We start from the raw sequence: 24,523 nt of genomic DNA, 5'->3' as shown, positions 1-24,523 counted from the left end.
AAGCTTTGTTGACATATTACAGACCTAATTGCCATATGGACTGATTTTCCAGTTCTGCTGGTGATTTCTGCATCTGTGACCTCATTATTACATATAAAGCTACCGAGATATGGAAATCCGTCAACATCTTGTAGTATCTTCTATTGCACTGTAATTGGGGAAGAGACGAGTAATTTCCACTTACTTTGCACAGTCTGTTTGCCTTATCTCTATTAATTTTCAGCCCTACACAACAGGGCATTTAATGAGAAAGCAGATAAAAATTAACTTAATGCCTTCCAAGGAGACGGTCTCTACTAAGTCTCTACTCCTTCAAGTCTGACATGTAAGTGTAGACCAGACATGGTTTAAATTCAGAGAAATAGTATAGACATCAATTAAGAGATATATACCAAATAAATTGAAAGGATACCAAATAAATTAAAAGGGTAGTGCACAAAAAATGTCAAAACTCAGCTGCAGAAGCAATGAAAAAAAGCATGTCAAAATTTAAAAGAATGCAAAATCTCCATGATTAGCGATGTTTTACTGAAGCTCGAAACTTAGGGTGGGTTTCAGTGCAAGATGTGTTTAATAGTTCCCATAGTGAAACTTCGTTTTGAAATCTGGAAGAAAATCCAAAGAGGTTCTGGTTGCATGTGTAGTACACCAATGGCAAGACACAACCAATACCTTCACTGCGCAATAGCTGTGGTAATGTTACTGATGACAGTGCTACTAAAGCAGGGTTACTAAACACGGATTTCTGAAATTTCTTCACCAAAGACAAGAAAGTAAATATTGCAGTATTCAAATCAAGGACAACTGCAACTGTAACTTAGTGGTAGCTCTCCTCAGTGTAATAAAGCAGTTATGTTTCTTTCAGAGAATGCTGATGCAATAGCTCCATTAGAAATCATATACAGGGTGTTACAAAAAGGTACAACCAAACTCTCGGGAAACATTCCTCACACACAAATAAAGAAAAGATGTTATGTGGACATGTGTCCGGAAACGCTTAATTTCCATGTTAGAGCTCATTTTAGTTTCGTTCTTCCACCTACGCTCAATGGAGCACGTTATCATGATTTCATACGGGATACTCTACCTGTGCTGTTAGAACATGTGCCTTTACAAGTACGACACAACATGTGGTTCTTGCACGATGGAGCTCCTGCACATTTCAGTCGAAGTGTTCGTACGCTTCTCAACAACAGATTCGGTGACCGATGGATTGGTAGAGGCGGACCAATTCCATGGCCTCCACGCTCTCCTGACCTCGACCCTCTTGACTTTCATTTATGGGGGCATTTGAAAACTCTTGTCTACGCAACCCCGGTACCAAAAGTAGAGACTCTTCGTGCTCATATTGTGGACGACTGTGATACAATACACCATTCTCTAGGACTGCATCAGCGAATCAGGGATTCCATGCGACGGAGGGTGGATGAATGTATCCTCTCTAATGGAGGACATTTTGAACATTTCCTGTAACAAAGTGTTTGAAGTCACGCTGATACATTCTGTTGCTGTGTGTTTCCATTCCATGATTATTGTGATTTGAAGAGAAGTAATAAAATGAGCTCTAACATGAAAAGTAAGCATTTCCGAACATATGTCCACATAACATATTTTCTTTCTTTGTGTGTGAGGAATATTTCCTGAAAGTTTGGCCGTACCTTTTTGTAACACCCTGTATAGCCGCTCATTTGATAAAGATCCATACCTAGAGACTGAAAAGTTGCTCAGGTCATGTGGTGTCACCGCCAGACACCACACTTGCTAGGTGGTAGTTTAAATTGGCCGCGGTCCATTTAGTACATGTCGGACCCGCGTGTCGCCACGGTGTAATCGCAGACCTAGCGCCACCACAAGGCAGGTCTCGTGATACGAACAAGCACTCACCCCAGTTGTACGGACGACCTAGCTAGCGACTAGATGTACGAAGCCATTCTCTCTCATTAGCCGAGAGACAGAATAGCCTTCAGCTAAGTTAATGGCTACGAACTAGCAAGGCGCCATTAGCCTTACAGTGATTGTAATTAAAGTCTCCTGTGTATAGTCAAGAGCGATGTACCACAATGATTGATTAAAGATAAGTATTAATCCAGCTACGTACTTTTATTCATAGCATTAATTACGTAGCCTGTTCCAGTACTTCACGCCCGTCTGCGTTAGTCTAGCGTGCATTTTCAGCCATCTCGACCTACAAGGTGTCGGCCCAGCTGCCGACACATCAGGTCACACCAATGCTCAAGAAAGAAAAGAGGAGTAATCTGCTAAATAACAGACTTATATCACTAATGTTGATTTGCATAGGATTTTGGAACATATATTGTGTTTGAATATTATGAATTATCTCAAAGATAATGATTCATTGATAAATAGCCAAGATAGATTCAGAAATATCGACCTTTTAAAACACAGCTAGCTCTTTAGTCACACAAAGTAATAAGTGCTGTCGACTGGGGATCTCAAATTGATTCCATATTTGTAGATTTCAAGAAGACTTTTTGAAACAGTTCCTCACAAGCATTTTCTAATCATATTGTGTGCCTATGGAGTATTGTCTCAGTTGTGCAACTGGATGTGTGGTTTCCTGTCAGAAAGGTCACAGTTCATAGTAATTGATGGAAAATTGTCAAGTAAAACAGAAGTACCTGACATTCCTCAAGGAAGTGTTATAGACCACCTGCTGTTGTCGATCTACATTAACAATTAAAGAGAGAATCTGAGCAGTCCTCTTAGATTGTTTGCAGATGATGCTATCATTTACAGTCTTGCAAATCATTTACTGTCTTGTAAAGTGATCAGATGATCAAAATGAACTGCAAAATGATTTAGGCTACCTATCCATATGATGCAAAAAGTGGTAACTGACCTTAAATAATAAAAATTGTTATGTCATCCGCATGAGTAGTAAAAGGCATCTACTAAATTTTGGTTACCTGATAATTCACGCAGATCTAAAGGCTGTGAAGTCTACTGAATACTTAGGAATTACATTTACAAATAACTTAAATTGGAATGCTCACATAGATAATGCAGTGGGAAAGCAAACAAAAGACTGTGATTTAATAGTAAAACATTTAGAAGATTAGGATTACTTAAGAGACTATCTACAACTATACTTGTCTGTCCTCTTTTGGAGTATTCTGCATGGTGTGGGATCCTTACCAGATAGGACTGACAGAGGACGTCATTTAAAAGTTCAAAGAAGGGCAGCTCATTTTGTATTATTGGGAAACAGGAAAGCAAATGCCACAGATATCGCATGTGAATTGGGGTGGCAGTCATTAAAGCAAAAGCATTTTGCTGGAGCAGGTTCTTAAAATTTCAATCATCAACTTTCTTCTCCGAATGTGAAAATATTATGTTAGAGCCCTCTTACATAGGGAGAAATGATCATTGTAATAAAATAAGAGAAATCAGAGCTTGTACGGAAATATTGAAGTGTTCGTTTTTCCTCAAATGCTGTAGGGGAGTGGAATGGTAGATAAAGAGGTTGAGGGTGGTTCGCTGAATCCCCTGCCAGCATTTAATTGTGAATTACAGACTAGTCATGCAGATATAGATAATGTAGATAGGCTTTCAATATTGTGCACTGATTCTCTAATTTTATACATTGCTCAAATACTTTCGTGGGGCTTTGGAGTGACCCCTTTAAAATAACACTTTACCAGTCTTCTTAATATGTATTTTGGTAACCAGGTTGATAAGAAGTTACAACAATACTCTCTTATTACTCCCCAGTTTTGGGTTTTATTAATGAACAAAATCGCCGCAGTGTTCCATAACAATTACGGGCTGAAGTTTCCTGCTGATGGAACCAATATGATTTTCTGTGTTTCTGAGCATACAGGTTGTGTACGCTGTTTGGAGTCTGGTGTATGCTGAATCAAATGATTTTATTGTTGTGATCTTCCATCTGAAGATTGGTTTCATGGAGTTGCCCATGCTAGCCTATTCTGTGTGACCCTCTTCACCTCTGCATAACTACTGCAGCGTACAATAACTTGAACTTGCTTACTGCAGTCAGTTTTTGGTCTCCTACAGTTGTTACCCCCATTATATTCACAGATGACCACATATTGTGGAAATTGCATATTGTACTGTAGGATGCAATAATAACGTACGGAAAGTTTCGGTTGAAAATTACGAATTATTTAGGAATAAAGGAGATGACTCACCAAAAGGCAGAAGCACTGTCTCATCGATAGGCACACGAACAAAAGGTATGTAGAATGAGATTTTCACTGTGCAGTGGAGTGTGCACTGATATGAAACTTCCTGGCAGATTAAAACTGTGTGCCGGACCAAGAGTCAAACTTGGGACCTTTGCCTTTTGTGGGCAAGTGTTCTACCATCTGAGCTATCCATGCACGACTCATGACCCGTCCTCACAGCTTTACTTCCACCAGTACCTCGTCTTCTACCTTCCAAACTAAAAGGTACGTTGCTTGGCGAGCTTCCAGAATGCACTTTCTTTTTCTAGCTGTAGGGAAAACACGCACACACACACACACACACACACACACACACACACACACACACACACTCACACGCGCATGCATGTCTCCTTATGTTGTGGTCGCTCAACTGCCAGCTCTTTACTGGCCCACGGTGAGTGTTCTGGAGTGAGGTGGGGCTGTAGAGTGGGGTAGGATGGGGTGGGTTGAGGCAATGTGAGAGATGGAGAGAGATGGGAGGTTGGGAGGGGTTTGGAGGGAAGCATTTAGTGGCTCGTGGGAGAGTGGGGAGCCATCTGTGGGCTAGCTAGGGGTGCAGGTAGAGGGGTCAGGTGACAGACAGCTGGGCACTCATAGACTAGGGTGTGACGTGAGATAACAGCACACAACTAGCTGGTTGGGGAGGGGGGGGGGGGGGGGGCGCGCGTGTGTGTGTGTGTGGGGGGGGGGGGCGGGGGGGGGGGGGGGACTGGGAGTTAACTTGGATTTAGGCCAGGAAGCAAAGGATGTGCTGTAAGTATGGCTACGAAAGTTGAGTATTCTTAAATACGATCAGCTGGTGCCAATGCATTGGAAAGTAACTGGCACACAAAGTGCAATTGTGGCTCCTTTTTCTTTATGAATTTTAAATAGTCTGCAGAGCAAATTGAATTAGGAGGATCAGGCATTTGTGTGGGTCTAGGAAAGTAAATTGTAGAGCCAGATAAAAGCCGCGCAAGACAGGAGGGGTACTACTGCTCATCACTGCTGTACCGTGCTACTAGTACGTGTCAGTGTGAGTGCACCGAGAGTGGTGTTGCCGTACATGCGTCTTTAAATTGGTCACCGACTGATCAGTGCAGGCCGGGTGCTGGAGGCCGTCTCTGGGAGCCAAGCGTGCGGCGCGGTCCCTGCCGTGCCATCTGCTGGCGACTCGCACATATAGAAGTGTGGAACAGTGCTGACTGACTCTCTGTGTGATTCTAGTTTGTAATGTGCACATCAGTGTTGTGTGTCTTGTTGAGTCCTTAGAGGCATATTGTTCGGAGGTTATTATTAAAGCCATATTTGTGCAACTTGGATCACACTTCAGTATTACTTGGTTAGTACATTACCACAAATATATGGACTGGGAATGTACATGCTTTGACAGTTTGCTACGTCTCTCTCTTCTAGGACTGACACGGTAGCTGCCTTGCATTTCTTAATGACTCTGACCTTGTCAACCACAAACCGAATCTTAGTACAGTCATGATTTCCCTGAAGAGATTACATGACAGCAGAGACTTGTAAAATTGTTACCCATTTCTCTAGCCAGTGAAGATTCATTCTATACCTTCAGATACAGTGTCATGTAGGAGTAGAACAGCAAGAAATACGTAGCTCCTCTAACAGTAATGACAGTTTATCACCTCCCAACACTGCATGTGCCAATGTTTCAGTGCATTTTTGAATATGTTTGTTAACAGATTCATCAACACAACAAAAATATACGATCTCAGTAGCATCTTATTTCTTAACTCATACTTTACTATTCATCAGAATCTTCATCACTGCTCTTTGATTCGTCAGAGCTCGTGGCTGTACTTTGTTTTATTTCATAGTCACAATTAGTTGAAATACCACCTACTGTATTTACTCAAATCTAAGCCGCACTCAAACCTGAAAAATGAGACTCGAAGTAAAGGAAGGAAAAAAAAAATTCCCGAATCTAAGCCGCACCTGAAATTTGAGACTCGAAATTCAAGGGGAGAGAAAAGTTTTAGGCTGCACCTTCAAATCGAAACAAAGTTGGTCCATTGTAATATGAGACACAATTTAGGTCGAATGAATGACAGTACAGCTACAGTAGTTTGGTTCGAGTCGTAAGCTTAGCAGTTAAGCTTTACCAGGTAGCCATTGCTATGCGTCAGGTGCTCCGTCCGTATTTATACGGGTACCCTTCCTTTTTCACGTGCTTCGTCTGGTTTGAATCGATTGCTTATTTTGCTTTGATCTGATAAGTGCCGTTTTCCTTGTTATAGGCGTTTATGTCGCTCTAAGCTGAAAATGCATTACTGTACTGTGTCGTGCATTGTTTGTCGCATTCTGATAGTGCGTGTTTGCGGCCCGTCGTCGCTCACGGCATGGCTTGCTTTTGTGCGCGCTACCGCCACTTACTATTAAAAAAAAAAAGGAGAGAGAAATTGTCTCATTAGCGAAACAACAGCAAGAGACTGCTATTTGTTGTTACTTACATTGCTGCTTTCTTTGATAATGATCAACAAGAACCAAATAATAGACTGCGTATGATAGAACGTGTTCTGAACGAGAGTTAGGCGAAAATTTTTCTCCATTTGAAAATCTTTGCGGCCGCTTCTTTAGTACATCAAATTCTGCACAGAAATTAGAGTCATCTTAGATTTAAAAATCTAGTCAGTTGCCGTGCTTCATTTCTGACTGTATCACTATTAGCCATAAGAATAATACGAATATAAACATGACACGATACGTATATTCTTCCGCGTTTGCTGTTGTCTCACTCTAGTTTCGTAGTTTATTAGGCAGACAGGATTTAAATAAGATAGCAGCAAACACAAAAGAATACGTGGCAAAATGTTTATATTCGTATTACTCTTATGGTGAAGAGAATACTGCATTGGATTCACATTTCATCAGGTTCCTATTAGCAACAATCTCTTCTCACAGGTAGGAAAAAATTCAGAACGTAGAGTTGGCCATATTGACAAACATCCCAAACAGTCTTGCCAGTCGGATTTTCGTAATACGTTGAAGTTCTGCTACATTCGAAGATGAACAATACGGAATTTGTATTTACTTCGTTGGATAATGTATGAAAATCGTCTTCCACTTTTTTTTTTTTTTTTTTAATTTATTTACTGACGCAGAGGTTTTGGCGCCAGTATTTATCTTTGTGCCTACGAAGCATGCCTGTGTAGCGCTACATATATTCGACGGCAGAAGTTAGTTGTGGCAGCACCTACCGACATTTTTCAGAACTTCCGCTTGCTTTGCAATCGATTCTAAGCCGCAGGCGGTTTTTTGGATTACAAAAACTAGAAAAAAGTGCGGCTTGGATTTGAGTAAATACGATACATCCTCTCCTTTGGATTCAACTTCTTCAGTATAATCTTTCAAGTCCACACCTGCTAATCTGTGAGACCGAAATGATGAGCCATACTACTCTGAAACTTCCTGGCAGATTAAAACTGTGTGCCCGACCGAGACTCGAACTCGGGACCTAGCTCAGTTGGTAGAGCACTTGCCCGCGTAAGGCAAAGGTCCCGAGTTCGAGTCTCGGTCGGGCACACAGTTTTAATCTGCCAGGAAGTTTCATATCAGCGCACACTCCGCTGCAGAGTGAAAATCTCATTCTGGATCCATACTACTCTATTTCACTGTGCCTGTTTGTTTCATTTGTATAACATTTTATTCCATCATAGATGCTGCACTTACAGTTTCATATATGCATTGCAGCAGCAGACACAATAAAAGTAGCAATCAGCAGTGCTTAGTTTGTTGAATGGTTAAAAAATATTCCATTGTCCCAGTTCCACATATCCCCAAAATTTGATTCTGCCAAATTCTGTACTCTCTGAAATCGAATGTTTAATCCAAAGATGAAAGTGAACAAGTTTGATGCAGTATTGCTGATATTGTTTATTACTCATCTTGCTGAATGAATTGCATACCGTGTCCTTTCTGAAAGGTTTGCAGAAGTAATGCACACACCAGTTTTCTAAAAACTTACATTGAGATTGTGGTCTCTTTCCTCTTGTACAGATTAGTAGAGCCCTTCGGATTACTCCACAATATGCCTCTTGGCAAGGTGATAACGACAGTATTATGAAAAGGATAGATTGGCACTCACTGTATAGTGTAGATGTTGTGTTGCTGGCAGGAGGGGAAAAAAAAAAAAAAAAAAAAAACAAAAAAAAAAAAAAAACAACAACACCTATTAAACACATAAGCTTTTGGTGCAAACCCTCCCCCCCCCCTTCCCCCACACACACACACACACACACACACACACACACACACACACACACACACACGCAAATGCAGATCACACGTACATGACCACTGTCTCTGGCTGCCAGGGCCAGACTGGGAGCAACTGCGCATCATGGGAGAAACAGCGGTCGTGTGTGTGTGTGTGTGTGTGTGTGTGTGTGTGTGTGTGTGTGTGTGTGTGTGTTTTGTCCACTTTGGAAGAAGACTTTCTGATCGAAAGCTTACGTGTTTAGTAGTATTTTTGTTGTGCTTGTCTGTGACCTAACATCTCCTGTATACAGTGAATAGCAATGTATCTTTTTTATAATATGGTCATTATTCCAGCCTAGATTTTCTATTGTTTGTTTCCTTTTAAGACCTTATAAAGACAGTTACTGACAATTTCTTTTTTCTTATTGGAGAAAAGTAAAACCATATGGGGGCCAGACGTAGATGAATGTGGAATAGAGTATTTTTATTCTCCCTGTATGCAGTGTCAATAACGTCACCTCACACACTTCATTTCTGGCAGCACCTCCTTCTCAACACATTACTGTCCCCCACCACCTCACCATAGTCTTCAAGTTTTATCCTATAGCACTTCTGGGTGGACAAATAGATGAAGGATGTAGTTTAAAACAGTATAACTAAACTTAAAAGTCAAACTGCCCTTTTATAGAGACTGCCATCATTATTTAAACATACTAAACAACATCAAAACAGTCAAAAGAAATTTGTTTTCAAAAGAGCAGAAAATTGTAGTGAAATTCATGAAAGGATTGTTTTAAATTGTTATGTCTTAAATCAATAAGTATGTCAGCATTTCCCAGGATTTTCTGGCTTAATTAAGACTAGGTCATGCCACCACAGTGGTCAGACAGTGGACTTGCCTTCGAGAGGACAATGGACCCGAGTCCCATTGGGCCACCAAAATTTGGGTTTTCCTTGATTTCCCTAAATGATTTAAGACAAATGCTGGGATGCTTCCTTTGGAAAAGATGACATTCGGCTGAGGAAGCTAATTTCTGTGGCAGGTCTGATGACACAGTGCTGGTGGAAGCACGAGTATTTCAGAGCACACCATTCATTGCACATTGTTAAAGATAGGGCTCTGCTGCAGACAACCACTGTATGTTCCCATGTTGACAACACTGTTGAATTACAATTTCTGTGGCTCAGGAGCATTGAGATTGGGCAGTGAATCGATAGAAATGTGTCATCTGGTTGAATCATTCGTGTTTCGCATTACACCTGCTTGACGGTTTTGTGCACATACACTGTCAACAGAGTGAATTGGTGATTGAAAGGTGCACTTTGCTACAGACTTAGGCCAGTGGGAGCAATATTATGCTATGGAGGACATTCACCTGGTCTTCTGTGGGTCCTGTGGTAGCAACTGAAGGCTCCATAACAGCTTTGTTCTGTGTGAACATTATTGTGCACTGTCCGCACCCTGTCCCTAATGAAGGTGACATGTTTCAACAATATGACTTTCAGTGTCATGAGGCCAGAATCAAATTCACCCCTTCTGAATCTGATGGAATACATCTGCGATGCTATCAGATACCAGTTCTGCACCCAGAAACCACTGATCTCCAATTTATGGGAATTACATGACCTGTGCTTAGACATGCGGTACTGCATAATGCTGGGAACATACCTCACCTAATGCTGGGAACATACCTGAAATTTGTTGAACTTGTCCCACACAAAATCACTGCTGTATTGTGTTCCAACAGTGGACAAACACATTATCAAACAGGAGGTCATAGTGTTTTGTCTCAACAGTTTATATATTCAATGCTTGAATGAAAGATGTGCTCTTTTCCTTTTTTCTGCCATTGCGTGTATGTGTAAAGCAGGATGTTCTACCATTTGGGCTTGTTTATATGAAGGCTGTCAGTATTACCACCTGCACAGATACTAAATGCTCCTTTTGTGAAGACCTTTTATCTTGAGAACACTTTTAACTTTGTTTCACAAATGGCAGCACAGTTTCAAGAAAGCTTCTTAATTTAATGTAATAGTTAAAATAATACCTTCAGCAAAAGATGTGTGCATTGGAGTGGGGAAAAAGATTGGAGATGTATGTAGTTTAATTTTCGTAAATTGTTAAGAAGGTTAACAGCTTGGCATGCTAAGATAAATTCCCACATTCTCTAAAAAGAGAGAAAAAGATTAATTTAACAGAATCAGTGAGGTATACAAATATAACAACAGACTTGTAGAACCATTATTTTGTAGGTTAGATTAAATTAGATTCAGCTTTTGTTCCAAGACCCAAAACATGAGATGATTCTCATGGGTGAGTAACATGCCAGAAAGTATAACATAAAAAATATAAAACATTTGAATACCCTGATCATTTGTCAGGAAATTGTCAAACTAGGTGAATACAATACAAACTGGAACAGCTAATAGTTTCAGAATTGATACGCTGTCAGACTGAAAAATTGTTATGCACTATTAATAAATTTATCAAACAAAAAGTACATAATCTTGACTGTTGTGACAAATTGCTCTCAGAACTGAAATCTAACAGACATTCTTATTTCAGCTGGCCGAACAGCCACTGTTAAGATATTCATCTATAGAGTAGGATGAGTTGTCTATCGAAAAGTCTTTCAAACTCTGTTTAAACCATGCTTTATCTGATACCAAGTTTTTAATGGTGTCTTTCTTCCACAGATAAATTGTGTTGTAATGCGAGGTTTTAATGAAGATGAAGTGTGCAGTTTTGTGGAGTTAACAAAAGAGAAAAATGTTGATGTAAGATTTATCGAGTACATGCCTTTCAGCGGCAACAAATGGAATGATGGGAAGATGGTCTCATTTAGTGAAATGCTCCAAATAATTAGAAAGCAGTGGCCTGATTTTGAACCTCTTCCCAATGGGCCCAATGATACCTCAAAGGTACGTGCAGTATTACATATGAACATACATTGAAAATAATTTAATGTTTGTGACTTACTACCAATCACAAGAATACTTCACATCTGCTGGTGGTATGAGAGATGGACTGGTTTAGTTACATATTTCTCATCCCATTCAGTAAGTCTGTCCTGGCCTGGGTTTCTGTGCAGCTTTTCTGCAACTCTCCCCATTTCCTAAACCTTGACAATCCTTTTCTTTCTTCCCTTTTCCTTCCCCTTCATTGTTTCTGCCAGAAGAAGAAGCCACTGGCTCCGAAAGCTTGCACATTTCCGTAACTTTAAGGGGAGTTAGAAGGGGAAAACATTCTTTTTCACTTTTTCGGGTTTTTATCTGATTATAAAATTTGCAATTTTCCGAATAAAATGATATGTATATTACTTATAAACTTGCATGGGAAGTATTTTATTTTCTAAAATATAATCTACACCAGTTGAAAATGTTAAAATTTTTACATGCATTACTTCAAGACCTAATAAAATCGGTAATTTTTTATATGCAGGGTAGTCCAATGATCGTGACCGGGCCAATATCTCACGAAATAAGTGTCAAACGAAAAAACTACAAAGAACGAAATTTGTCTAGCTCGAAGGGGGAAGCCAGCTGGCGCTGTGGTTGGCCTGCTATAAGGCGCTGCCATAGCTCAAACTGATATCAACTGTGTTTTTTTAAATAGGAACCCCCATTTTTTATTACATATTCGTGTAATACGTAAAGAAATATGAATGTTTTAGTTGGACAACTTTTTTTGCTTTGTGATAGATGGCGCTGTAATAGTCCCAAACATATGTCTCATAATTTTAGACGAACAGTTGGTAACAGGTAGGTTTTTTAAATTAAAATACAGAATGTAGGTACATTTGAACATTTTATTTCGGTTGTTCCAATGTGATACATGTACCTTTGTGAACTTATCATTTCTGAGAATGCATGCTGTTACAGTGTGATTACCTGTGAATACCACATTAAGGCAATAAATGCTCAAAATGATGTCTGTCAACCTCAATGCCTTTGGCAATACGTGTAACGACATTCCTCTCAACAGTGAGTAGTTCGCCTTCCGTAATGTTCGCACATGCATTGACAATGCACTGACGCATGTTGTCAGGCATTGTCGGTGGATCATGATAGCAAATATCCTTCAACTTTCCCCACAGAAAGAAATCCGGGGACGTCAGATCCGGTGAACGTGCGGGCCATGGTATGGTGCTTTGACGACCAATCCACCTGTCATGAAATATGCTATTCAATACTGCTTCAACCGCACGCAAACTATGTGCCGGACATCCATCATGTTGGAATTACATCGCCATTCTGTCATGCAGTGAAACATCTTGTAGTAACATTGGTAGAACATTACGCTGCAAATCAGCATACATTGCACCATTTAGATTGCCATCGATAAAATGGGGGCCAATTATCCTTCCTCCCTTAATGCCACACCATACATTAACCCGCCAAGGTCGCTGCTGTTCCACTTGTCGCTGCCATCGTAGATTTTCCGTTGCCCAATAGTGCATATTATGGCGGCTTACGTTACTGCTGTTGGTGCATGATGCTTCATTGCTAAATAGAACGCATGCAAAAAATCTGTCATCGTCCCGTCATTTCTCCTGTGCCCAGTGGCAGAACTGTACATGACGTTCAAAGTCATCGCCATGCAATTCCTGGTGCATAGAAATATGGTACAGGTGTAATCGATGTTGATGTAGCATTCTTAACACCGACGTTTTTGAGATTCCCGATTCTCGCGCAATTTGTCTGCTACTGATGTGTGGATTAGCTGCCCCAGCAGCTAAAACACCTACTAGGGCATCATCATTTGTTGCAGGTCGTGGTTGATGTTTCACATGTGGCTGGACACTTCCTGTTTCCTTAAATAATGTAACTATCCGGCGAATGGTCCGGACACTTCGATGATGTTGTCCAGGATACCGAGCAGCCTACATAGCACACGCCCCTTGGGCATTTTGATCACAATAGCCATACATCAACATGATATCGACCTTTTCCGCAATTGGTAAACGGTCCATTTTAACACGGGTAATGTATCACGAAGCAAATACCGTCCACACTGGCGGAATGTTATGTGATACCACATACTTATATGTTTGTGACTATTACAGCAGCGGGCCGGAGTGGCCGAGCAGTGCTAGGCGCTACAGTCTAGAAACGCGCGACCTCTGCGGTCGCAGGTTCGAATCCTGCCTCGGGCATGGATGTGTGTGATGTCCTTAGGTTAGTTAGGTTTAAGTAGTTCTAAGTTCTAGGGGACTGATGACCTCAGAAGTTAAGTCCCATAGTGCTCAGAGCCATTTGAACCATTTTTGACTATTACAGCCCCATCTATCACAAAGCGAAGTAAGTGGTCCAGCTAAAACATTCATATTTTTTTACGTACTACATGAATATGTAATAAAAAATGGGGGTTCCTATTTTTAAAAAATGCAGTTGATATGAGTTTGACCTATGGCAGCGCCATCTAGCAGGCCAACCATAGCGCCATCTGGTTTCTCCCTTCAAGCTAGACGAATTTCATTCTTTGTAGTTTTTTCGTTTGATGCTTATTTTGTGAGATATTTGGCCCGGTCACTATCAATGGACCACCCTGTAGAAAGCTGTGGATTGCTCTGTTATAAAGGTTAAATTATGTGTTTGTATTGGTAGCACTGTCAAAAATAGTATCGTATCTTTTCATAGTATAAACATGCTTTGCATATCGAAGTGCTAACGTTTTCCTGAGGAAAAGTGACGAATAGACTGGTAAATCTCTCAAAAAGTATGACTCCAAAATGAAGTGTTTTTAAGAAATGTGGGTTTCATGGTAATAAATTTTTGAATAAAGAGAAACATTGTGTTCAGCATGTGGTGTGTGAAGTTACAGAAATACTGGCAAACTCATCAGTATCTAGAGAAACACCCATTAGTGCTTCGAAGATTAAAATAAAACATAGTGATAACACAGTTTTCTCAAAACAAAAGTCATGTAAACGGTAGGTTAGGTTATATTCTGATACATTTACACATCCTAACAGGGGTGTTACGTGAATGTGTGTGCTGTATGTATGTGCAGGGCCAGTTAGTTTACATGAAGACATTGAGGTATCAAATGGACTAGCCAGAAAACTTATCATTAATTCTGCCAGTTGTAAATATACTCATTCATTTTTGAATTCTGATAAGTGTAAAGATAATTATTTTGAAATAATTGTTAGGTGATTTTATGGATTGAGAGCTATTGGCAAAGGACACACTGCAGCAGAAACAATGTGTGTAGTGATGTATATGCCACGCCCACTTTGTAAAATTGACAAGTATGCAGGATTTATTGGAGCTGCTGTGAAATCTGCTGCATGTGAGTCAATTAAGGGTGCTGCAAATGAAGCTGCTGAAATAAACGATGGTATGATTGACATATCAGTAGCTTTTGGGGCACTTGGTAGAAGTGCAGCTACAGTTCTAAGAATTCTGTTGCTACAGTGACCAGTGTGGATACTGGAAAGCTAATAGATTTCCAGATTTTAACCAAACATTGTTATAAGTATAAATCAGGGAATGAAGAAGGGCATATCTGTGACAGAAATTATGAAGGACAACTAGTCGTATGGAGGCCTGTGCAGCTGTTGAAATTTATAGTCGATCTGTAATACTGGGGAGTGTGTTACACTAAGTTCTTAGGTTATGCAGACTCAAATGCATATAACAGTGTAGTAGCCACTCAGCCTTATGGTGAGAAGCTTATCACAGAACTGGAATGTGTTGGTCATGTCCAGAAGAGGATGGGTACCAGATTGAGGAAGTTGAAACAAAGTTTGAGAGACAAGAAACTTTCAGGTGGTAAGAACATAAGAAGCAGGCTGACAGACAAAATGATTGATGAACTACAACAGTATTATGAGATTGCCATTAAAAATAATACTGAGGATTTGTTGAAAATGAAGCAGGCAGTATGGGCTACCTTCTTCCAGGGACTGTCAGCTGATGATAAACCAGTACACCATATTTGCCCTCCTGGATCTGGTTCATGGTGCAATTACCGCAATGCCCAGTACTCAAACAGGTCATACAGCCATAAACATTCCATCCCAGCAGCAGTTGTGGATATCATAAAACCTGTTTACAGAGAACTAGCAATCCTGAATTATTGAAGAAGTGTCTGCATTGTCAGACTCAAAATCCCAATGAGTCGTTCAGTAATCTTATAGTGTCAGTGTCGTCGTAACTGCCATCTGTGTCACGTCTGCTGTGCAGCGAGCTACGCTAATTTAAGTATTAACTCTATTTTTCTTACTTGTCACTTCTTCTTCCGTGTGTTTTTGCTTTTAGGAAGCTTTAATTGTCGAGTGCTAGTAAAAGTGTTCCATAGATTTCGTGTTTGTTTTGAATACAGTCAGAGAGAGTCCGTTTAGTCAGCCATAATGCCAGTAGTGCTAGTGTTATACAGTCCAGAGACAGATAGTGCTATTTTCATTGTTTTCTACAGGAAGTGTCTAGTAACCACAGTTTAGTCAACTATCAGCTGCCTTTAGTGAATTAGCAGTCTAGTTATAAGTTGATTAACTCTCTACAGTAAATTGATTTCTTAGGATGGATAGGATGTGTGACTGCTGTGTACGGACACAGGAGGAGCTGGCCACTGTTCGCGAACAGCTGAACATGTTGATGGCCACGATTAGCCGTCTTCAGGCTGCTGCCTCGGAGTGTAGCGGCAGTGAGGAGTCTGGTGCGTTGCATGGTACACCCCAGGTGTTACGTGCTTCACCCACTGACCCTGCTGTCGAGACATCTTTGCGGGTACCGGGCGCTGTTGGGCCACCCTCTTCCCAAGGGGAGTGGCGGGTTCAGCGGCGTTCGCGGCGCACGAGGCGGAGGGTCAATGTGGAGGCTGGCCGTGTGGCATCGCCCATTCTGCCTGTGAGTGGACATCTGGCCACTCCTTCAGCAAGGTCCGAGCAGGCACATGGGAGGGGGGGTTTATTAGTTATTGAGAGCTCCAACGTTAGGCAGGTGATGGAGCCCCTTAGGGAAATAGTGGAAAGGTCGGGGCAGAAGGTCAGTGTTCACTCTGTCTGCTTGCCGGGGGTCTCATCCGAGATGTGTAGGAGGCCCTGCCGGCAGCGATAGAGAGCACTGGGTGCACCCGACTGCAAATTGTTGCTCATGTCGGCACCAATGACTCCTGCCGTCTGGGTTCAGAGGTCATCCTCAGTTCGTACAGGCGGTTAGCGGAGTTGGTGAAGGCGGAAAGCCTCGCGGGGTGGAATCTGAGCTAACTATTTGTAGTATCGTTCCCAGAACCGATAGTGGTCCTCTGGTTTGGAGCCGAGTGGAAGGCTTAAACCAGGGGCTCAGACGATTCTGCGGGGATCTGGGGTGCAAATTTCTCGACCTCCGCTATCGGGTGGAGAAATGTAGGGTCCCCCTGAATAGGTCAGGTGTGCACTACATGCAGGAAGCGGCTACAAGGGTAGTGGAGTATGTGTGGAGTGCACATGTGGGTTTTTTAGGTTAGAGAATTCCCTCCCTACGCCCGACAAGACACCTCCTGAGATGCGGCAAGGTAGGAGTAGACAAAATGCAACAGGGAATAACAATATTAATGTGCTAATAGTAAACTGCAGGAGTGTTTATAGAAAGGTCCCAGAACTGCTCTCATTAAGAAACGGTCACAATGCCCACATAGTACTAGGGACAGAAAGTTGGCTGAAACCAGATGTAAACAGTAATGAAATTCTAAACTCAGATTGGAATGTATACCACAGAGACAGGCTGGACAGTGAAGGGGGAGGCATGTTTATAGCGATAAGAGGTGCAATAGTATCGAAGGAAATTGACGGAGATCCGAAATGTGAAATAATTTGGGTGAAGGTCACGGTTAAAGCAGGGTCAGACATGGTAATTGGATGTCTCTATAGGCCCCCTGTCTCAGCAGCTGTTGTGGCTGAGCACCTGAAGGATAATTTAGAAAATATTTCGAGTAGATTTGCCCACCATGTTATAGTTCTGGGTGGAGATTTTAATTTGCCGGATATAGACTGGGAGACTCAAACTTTCATAACGGGTGGAGCAGTTAAACAGAGAACCAACTCGTGGCGATAACATATTAGACCTTCTAGTGACAAATAGACCCGAACTATTTGAAACAGTTAACGCAGAACAGGGAATCAGCGATCATAAAGCGGTTACTGCATCAATGATTTCAGCCGTAAATAGAAATATTAAAAAAGGTACAAAGATTTTTCTGGTTAGCAAAAGTGACAAAAATCAGATTTCAGAGTACCTGACGGCTCAACACAAAAGTTTTGTTTTAAGTACAGATAGTGTTGAAGATCAGTGGACAAAGTTCAAAACCACCGTACAATATGCGTTAGACGAGTATGTGCCAAGCAAGATTGTAAGAGATGGAAAAGAGCCAGCGTGGTACAACAACCGAGTTAGAAAACAACTGCGGAAGCAAAGGGAACTTCACGGCAAACATAAACATAGCCAACACCTTGCAGACAAACAAAAATTACGCGAAGCGAAATGTAATGTGAGAAGGGCCATGCGAGAGGCGTTCAATGAATTCGAAAGTAAAGTTCTATGTACTGACTTGGCAGAAAATCCTAAGAAATTTTGCTCTTATGTCAAAGCGGTAGTTGGATCAAAACAAAATGTCCAGACACTCTGTGACCAAAAAGGTACTGAAACAGAGGATGACAGACTAAAGGCCGAAATACTAATTGTCTTTTTCCAAAGCTGTTTCACAGAGGAAGACTGCACTGTAGTTCCTTCTCTAGATTGTCGCACAGATGACAAAATGGTAGATATCGAAATAGATGACAGAGGGATAGAGAAACAATTAAAATCTCTCAAAAGAGGAAAGGCCGCTGGACCTGATGGGATACCAGGTCAATTTTACACAGAGTACGCGAAGGAACTTGCCCCCCTTCTTGCAGCAGTGTACCGTAGGTCTCTACAAGAGCGTAGCGTTCCAAAGGATTGGAAAAGGGCACAGGTCATCCCCGTTTTCAAGGAGGGACGTTGAACAGATGGGCAGAACTATAGACCTATATCTCTAACGTCGATCAGTTGTAGAATTTTAGAACATGTATTATGTTCGAGTATTATGACTTTTCTGTAAACTAGAAATCTACTCTGTAGGAATCAGCATGGGTTTCGAAAAAGACGATGGTGTGAAACCCAGCTCGCGCTATTCGTCCACGAGACTCAGAGGGCCATAGACACGGGTTCCCAGGTAGATGCTGTGTTTCTTGACTTCCGCAAGGCGTTCGATACAGTTCCCTGCAATCGTTTAATGAACAAAGTAAGAGCATATGGACTATCAGACCAATTATGTGATTGGATTGAAGAGTTCCTAGATAACAGAACGCAGCATGTCATTCTCAATGGAGAGAAGTCTTCCGAAGTAAGAGTGATTTCAGGTGTGCTGCAGGGGAGTGTCGTAGGACCGTTGCTATTCACAATATACATAAATGACCTTGTGAATGACATCGTAAGTTCACTGAGGCTTTTTGCGGATGATGCTGTGGTATATCGAGAGGTTGCAACAATGGAAAATTGTACTGAAATGCAGGATGATCTGCAGCGAATTGATGCATGGTGCAGGGAATGGCAATTGAATCTCAATTTAGACAAGTGTAATGTGCTGTGAATACATAGAAAGAAAGATCCCATATCATTTAGCTACAATGTAGCAGGTCAGCAATTGGAAGCAGTTTCCATAAATTATCTGGGAGTATGCATTAGGAGTGATTTAAAATGGAATGATCATATAAAGTTGATCGTCGGTAAATCAGATGCCAGACTGAGATTCATTGGAAGAATCCTAAGGAAATGCAATCCGAAAACAAAGGAATTAGGTTACAGTACACTTGTTCGCCCACTGTTTGAATACTGCTCAGCAGTGTGGGATCCGTACCAGATAGAGTTGATAGAAGAGATAGAGAAGATCCAACAGAGATCAGCATGCTTTGTTATAGGGTCATTTAGTAATCGCGAAAGCGTTACGGAGATGTTAGATAAACTCCAGTGGAAGACTCTGCAGGAGAGACGCTCAGTAGCTTGGTACGGGCTTTTGTTGAAGTTTCGTGAACATACCTTCACCGAGGAGTCAAGCAGTATATTGCTCCCTCCTACGTATATCTCGCGAAGAGACCATGAGGATAAAATGAGAGAGATTAGAGCCAGCACAGAGGCATACCGACAATCCTTCTTTCCACGAACAATACGAGACTGGAATAGAAGGGAGAACCAATAGAGGTACTCAAGGTACCCTCCGTCACACACCGTCAAGTGGCTTGAGGAGTATGGATGTAGATGTAGATGTAGACCAAAAAATGTTATTTATTCTAATGAAGACACTAAAGTGGGGGTCAGTCATGCTGTTATTGCTTTTAATGATGGCAACATTAGTAGCGTGAAAGTGCTACAACATATGGGAATTAATCCTGGAGCAAACTGCATCAGAGAATTTGAATGGATGGACAAGATTTGCACTGGTAAAGCAGAGTATGCAGCACAGTTGGCCACTAAGAAGTCCAGAAAGAAGAAAAAACTTGGAAAAAGATCAAGAGGCTGATATACAGTATGGTGCAGGGTGCTTCTGAGTGACTAAAAATAAAATGTTAAGCATATATTTAGTTACAGTCTATTAAAACTTTAAAAACTCTTCCTGAAAATTTACATTTTCTCTAGCATTTTTCCCTAAATCTCAGAAACTACTTCGAGTAGCGAATTCAAATTTTCAGGGAGCAATAACATATGTATCCTGAGTCTTCTGAACTAAAAGAAGAACATAATGTTATATATAAATAAAATTATTTAGAATAACATACAAAAAATTACACAAAATTTTAACTGTGTAATTAAAAAATTGTATTTCCAAAAGCAGTGGCTGAAATGCAATTATTGTAAGACTCAGAACATATAGTTTAATGTCCTGTAAAATTTTCTTGTCAGTGGCTACAGTTGTTCCTGAAATACGGGGAAGTTAAGTCACTAAATTTAACATTGTCAGGATAGGGCGTTCAAACTCCCTTTAATGCACATTTTCTCCTTCCTTCACTTGGTGAGCAACACATTTATAGTATTTTTACAACAGCAGTAGCTATTTTCTTACAATTTCTTTTTGCAGGCATACCATGTCCCAGGCTTCAAGGGACGTGTGGGATTTATTACCTCAATGAGTGAACACTTCTGTGGCACGTGCAACCGTTTACGGATAACAGCTGATGGCAATTTGAAGGTGTGTCTCTTTGGGAATTCAGAGATATCTCTCAGGTGAGTGATGAAACATAGAATAATCGTGTCAAAGCGAAAATTCATGTGAGGAAACCATAAAATTACTAGAAGACTGACAGACTGATCAGTATTTTACCTTCAGGAGGTGAAATTACAAAACTTCTTATAGACACATTCGTTCCTCTTGTCCTCACATTAGTCGTGGAGTCCGAGTGACCTTTCAGACCTTCAGAAACTTATCCCTCTTTCCTCTCTCGTGAAGGAACTGATAGTTCCAAATGCTGAGTATAGAATAATACTTTCAAACTGTTTGCCATGCACATTAGGTATGTTGTTGGTATATGGAAGAGATAAACTGCAGTTAAATCCAGCAGGTATGAAATGAGTAATCTTTTCTTGAAGTTTTCAGCTTGCACCCTCCTCCCTCCCAGACATACAAACCAGATACCTCTAGCTAAATAATTTGTGAGTATATATAATTTGTGAGTGTATATAATTGGCCTAACTGCGGAAGGCAACGGAATACCACCGCAGATTATCTTCCCTGCATAATGCCGTCTCCATTTTATACACAAAAAATTGCTTCCTCTCATGTTAAATCAGTGTCCGGAGGTAAAATAGTCCCCCATTTGGATCTCCAGGGGGGACAACTTGAAAGGAGGCAAAAAATCAAAACGAGAATTGGTACCTGGAATGTCAGAACTCTGCTACAAGCAGGAAAACTAGAAAACCTTAAAAGAGAGATGGAAAAGATTCATATGGACCTCGTAGGAGTTGCTGAGGTAAGATGGAATGGACATGGAGAGTTGCAGTCAGATGAATATGTATTCTACTACTCAGGAGGAGAAGTAAAAGGAATTAATGGAGTAGGAATGATTATGACAAAGGAATTGGCTAAATGTGTGGAATATGTAGACTATGCAAATGACCGGGTTATTGGTGTAAGGCTGAAAGGAGCACAAAAAGATTTACTGATTGTCCAGGTGTATATGCCAACTTCAGAACATGATGACCAAATTGTAGAGGAAACATACAATGTAATAGAGAGAATAATGGACAAAAATAAAAAATGCTGCAAAATAGTAATGGGAGACTGGAACGCCATTGTGGGAGAAGGAAAAGAGGGAAACATAGTAGGCAGTCATGGTCTTGGAAAGAGAAATGACAGAGGTGAATGGTTAAGTGACTTCTGCAGGGAAAGGCAGCTGATAGTGGCAAACACATGGTTCAAGAACCATAAGAAGAGGCTCTACACTTGGAAATCACCAGGGGATAAATATAGAAACCAAATCGATTTTATACTGGTAGAAGAAAGATACAGGAATGGAATCAAGAAGGTGCACACATTACCAGGTGCAGATATTAATAGTGACCACAACTTACTTATGGCAGAAATAGAAATAAGAATGAAAAAACTGAAAAAGGCGACAATGGTGAAGAAATGGGATCTAGAGAAGATAAGGTCCAACAAAGAACAAATTGCAGAAATGCTGTCTCGGGACTTTCTAAACACATTACGAGACAAAGAAGCACCTGATAATGCCAACGAGTACTGGAATATGCTGAAAGAAGGAATCATTAAAGCAGGACAGCAAAATATAGGATATGCAAAAGGGAAAAGGTAAAAAAAACCACGGGTCACACAAGAAATGATTTCCAAGATGGAGGAGAGAAGAAAATTGAAAAACAAGAACACTGAAGATGCAAGAAAGATATACCGAAGGTTAAATAACGAACTGCGAAGAGAAACAGAGCAGGCTAGGAAAAAATGGCTAAAAGAGGAATGTGATGAAATTGAAGAACTGGACAGGAAGGGAAGATACGACTTGCTATACAACAGAGTAAAGACTATGACATGGGAACAAAACAGAGCAGGAAGTGCTACTATGGAAATTTTGAGTAAAGACGAAGAGGTAGTGTATAAAGATCGTGACGATGTCCTCCAGAGATGGGAAGAATATATAAAACAGCTATATGACACAAATAGCAAACCGGAAACTCTGGAACTTGAATCACACAACAGTGTAAGTGATGAAGAGAAAGGACCGACCATCATAATGGAAGAAGTAAAGTCTGCCATTGCTGCAATGAAAAATGGCAAAGCAGTAGGTACAGATACAATACCGGGAGAAATACTAAAATGCTTGAACCACAATGGAATAAGAGAAATATTGAGGTTATGTAATAAAATATATGACAGTGGTGAATGGCCTGAGGACTTTTTGACAACAGTAATGATTCCATTACCGAAAAAACAAGGAACCAAGAAATGCAGCAAGCACAGGACAATCAGCCTCATTTCACATGCAGCCAAAGTGATGTTAAGAATAATTAATAAAAGACTTGAAAAAGTAATAGAGGAGAATCTCGGCGAGGAGCAGTTTGGCTTTAGACGGAATACGGGCACCAGAGATGCAATAGGGCTCCTACGAATCTTGGGAGAAAGGTTTATTGAAAAAGGAAGAGACCTATATATGTGCTTCATCGATTTAGAAAAGGCATTTGACAATGTGGTTTGGGACAAGCTGGCGACTATTATGAGGGAAAAGAGAGTGGACTGGAAAACCAGAAGACTTATAAACTCATTGTACCTTAATCAAAAAGTTTCAGTTAAAGTGAGAGGAGAAAGTACAAACTGGATCAGACTAGGGAAAGGAGTAAGACAAGGATGCTGTTTATCACCTACTCTTTTCAACCTGTACTTGGAAAATATGATTGACCAATGCTCATTAGATGACAAAGGAGTAGAAATTGGAGGAAGAAGAGTAGGGTGCTTGAGATTTGCTGATGACATGGTCCTTCTAGCCACAGGGGAAAAAGAATTACAGGGTTTGGTGGACACCATTACAACTAACGGAAAAAAATATGGAATGAAAATTAACACAAATAAAACAAAAGTATTGGCAATAGGAGGAAATAAGGAAATAAAAATTGTGCTGAATGGAGAAACACTAGAACAGGTGCAAAATTTTAAGTATCTTGGAAGCAGGATAGACACTGACTGGAAGTGCACCACAGAAATTAAAACAAGGATAGCAATGGCAAAAGAGGTGTTTTATAAGAAAAGGAGAATCTTCTGCAGCGGTATGGACAGAGAACTCAGAAAGAGACTCATAAAATGTCTTGTATGGAGTGTTCTTCTATATGGCGCTGAAACATGGACTATGAGGAAAAAAGACAGAGAAAGGCTGGAGGCTTTTGAGATCTGTACATGGCGGAAGATGGAAGGAATAAGCTGGATGGACAGAGTAAAAAATGAAGAGGTACTGAGAAGAGTGGGAGAGAAAAGGAAGTTACTAGATGTAATAAAGAGAAGAAAAAGAAATTGGATTGGGCATATATTAAGAAAGAATGACGGACTGATAAAAACAGTTTTAGAAGGTTATGTAGAAGGGAAAAGGAAGCGAGGAAGGAAGAGATTCCAGATACTGGATGACATGATGGACAGTACAACATACAGCAGCCTTAAGAAGGAAGCAATGGATCGCAGGAAATGGAGAGGCAAAGGACCTGCTAATATAGCAGATAACTGATGATGATAATTTGCCTCTGTCAACATCATGTTACACTAACCTATTTGTGAGATTAAATTAAAGAAAAGTAATCAGGACTGGAAATTATGTAAAGACATTTTTAGCTATGTCCCTAGGTTGTAATAAAGTTAACACAGTATTTCTGTCCATGTGATGGTAACTATGATTCGCCAGCCACAGTTGCCGAGTGGTTCTAGGCGCTTCAGTCCAGAACCACTCGACTGCTACGGTTGCAGGTTTGAATCCTGCCTTGGCTCAGATGTTAAGTCCCATAGTGCCCAGAGCCATTTGAACTGTGATTCATGATTATCAGAGTCTATATGTTCCAAATAAAAATTGGAACTTCATGTGTATAAATGTACAAATTATTAGACAATGAGACCAACAACTGACACT

At 40.7% G+C, this 24,523-nt stretch overlaps 1 protein-coding gene across 2 annotated transcripts in view; it reads left to right on the top strand.

Annotated features, from left to right (window-relative positions):
- The window catches only part of LOC126424814 (molybdenum cofactor biosynthesis protein 1), a 134,035-nt gene that overhangs the window by 35,090 nt on the left and 74,422 nt on the right, over positions 1–24,523 (top strand). For both annotated transcript variants that reach the window (XM_050087606.1, XM_050087607.1), the window contains exons 5-6: positions 11,109–11,333; positions 20,488–20,633. In XM_050087606.1, the coding sequence (XP_049943563.1) occupies positions 11,109–11,333; positions 20,488–20,633 (371 nt within the window). The remainder of the gene's footprint in view (positions 1–11,108; positions 11,334–20,487; positions 20,634–24,523) is intronic.

This window comes from Schistocerca serialis, chromosome 10, assembly GCF_023864345.2.
Source record: "Schistocerca serialis cubense isolate TAMUIC-IGC-003099 chromosome 10, iqSchSeri2.2, whole genome shotgun sequence".
Taxonomy (NCBI): domain Eukaryota; kingdom Metazoa; phylum Arthropoda; class Insecta; order Orthoptera; family Acrididae; genus Schistocerca; species Schistocerca serialis.
Note: the sequence above shows the minus strand (reverse complement) of the source record. Positions and strands in the feature narration are given on the sequence as shown.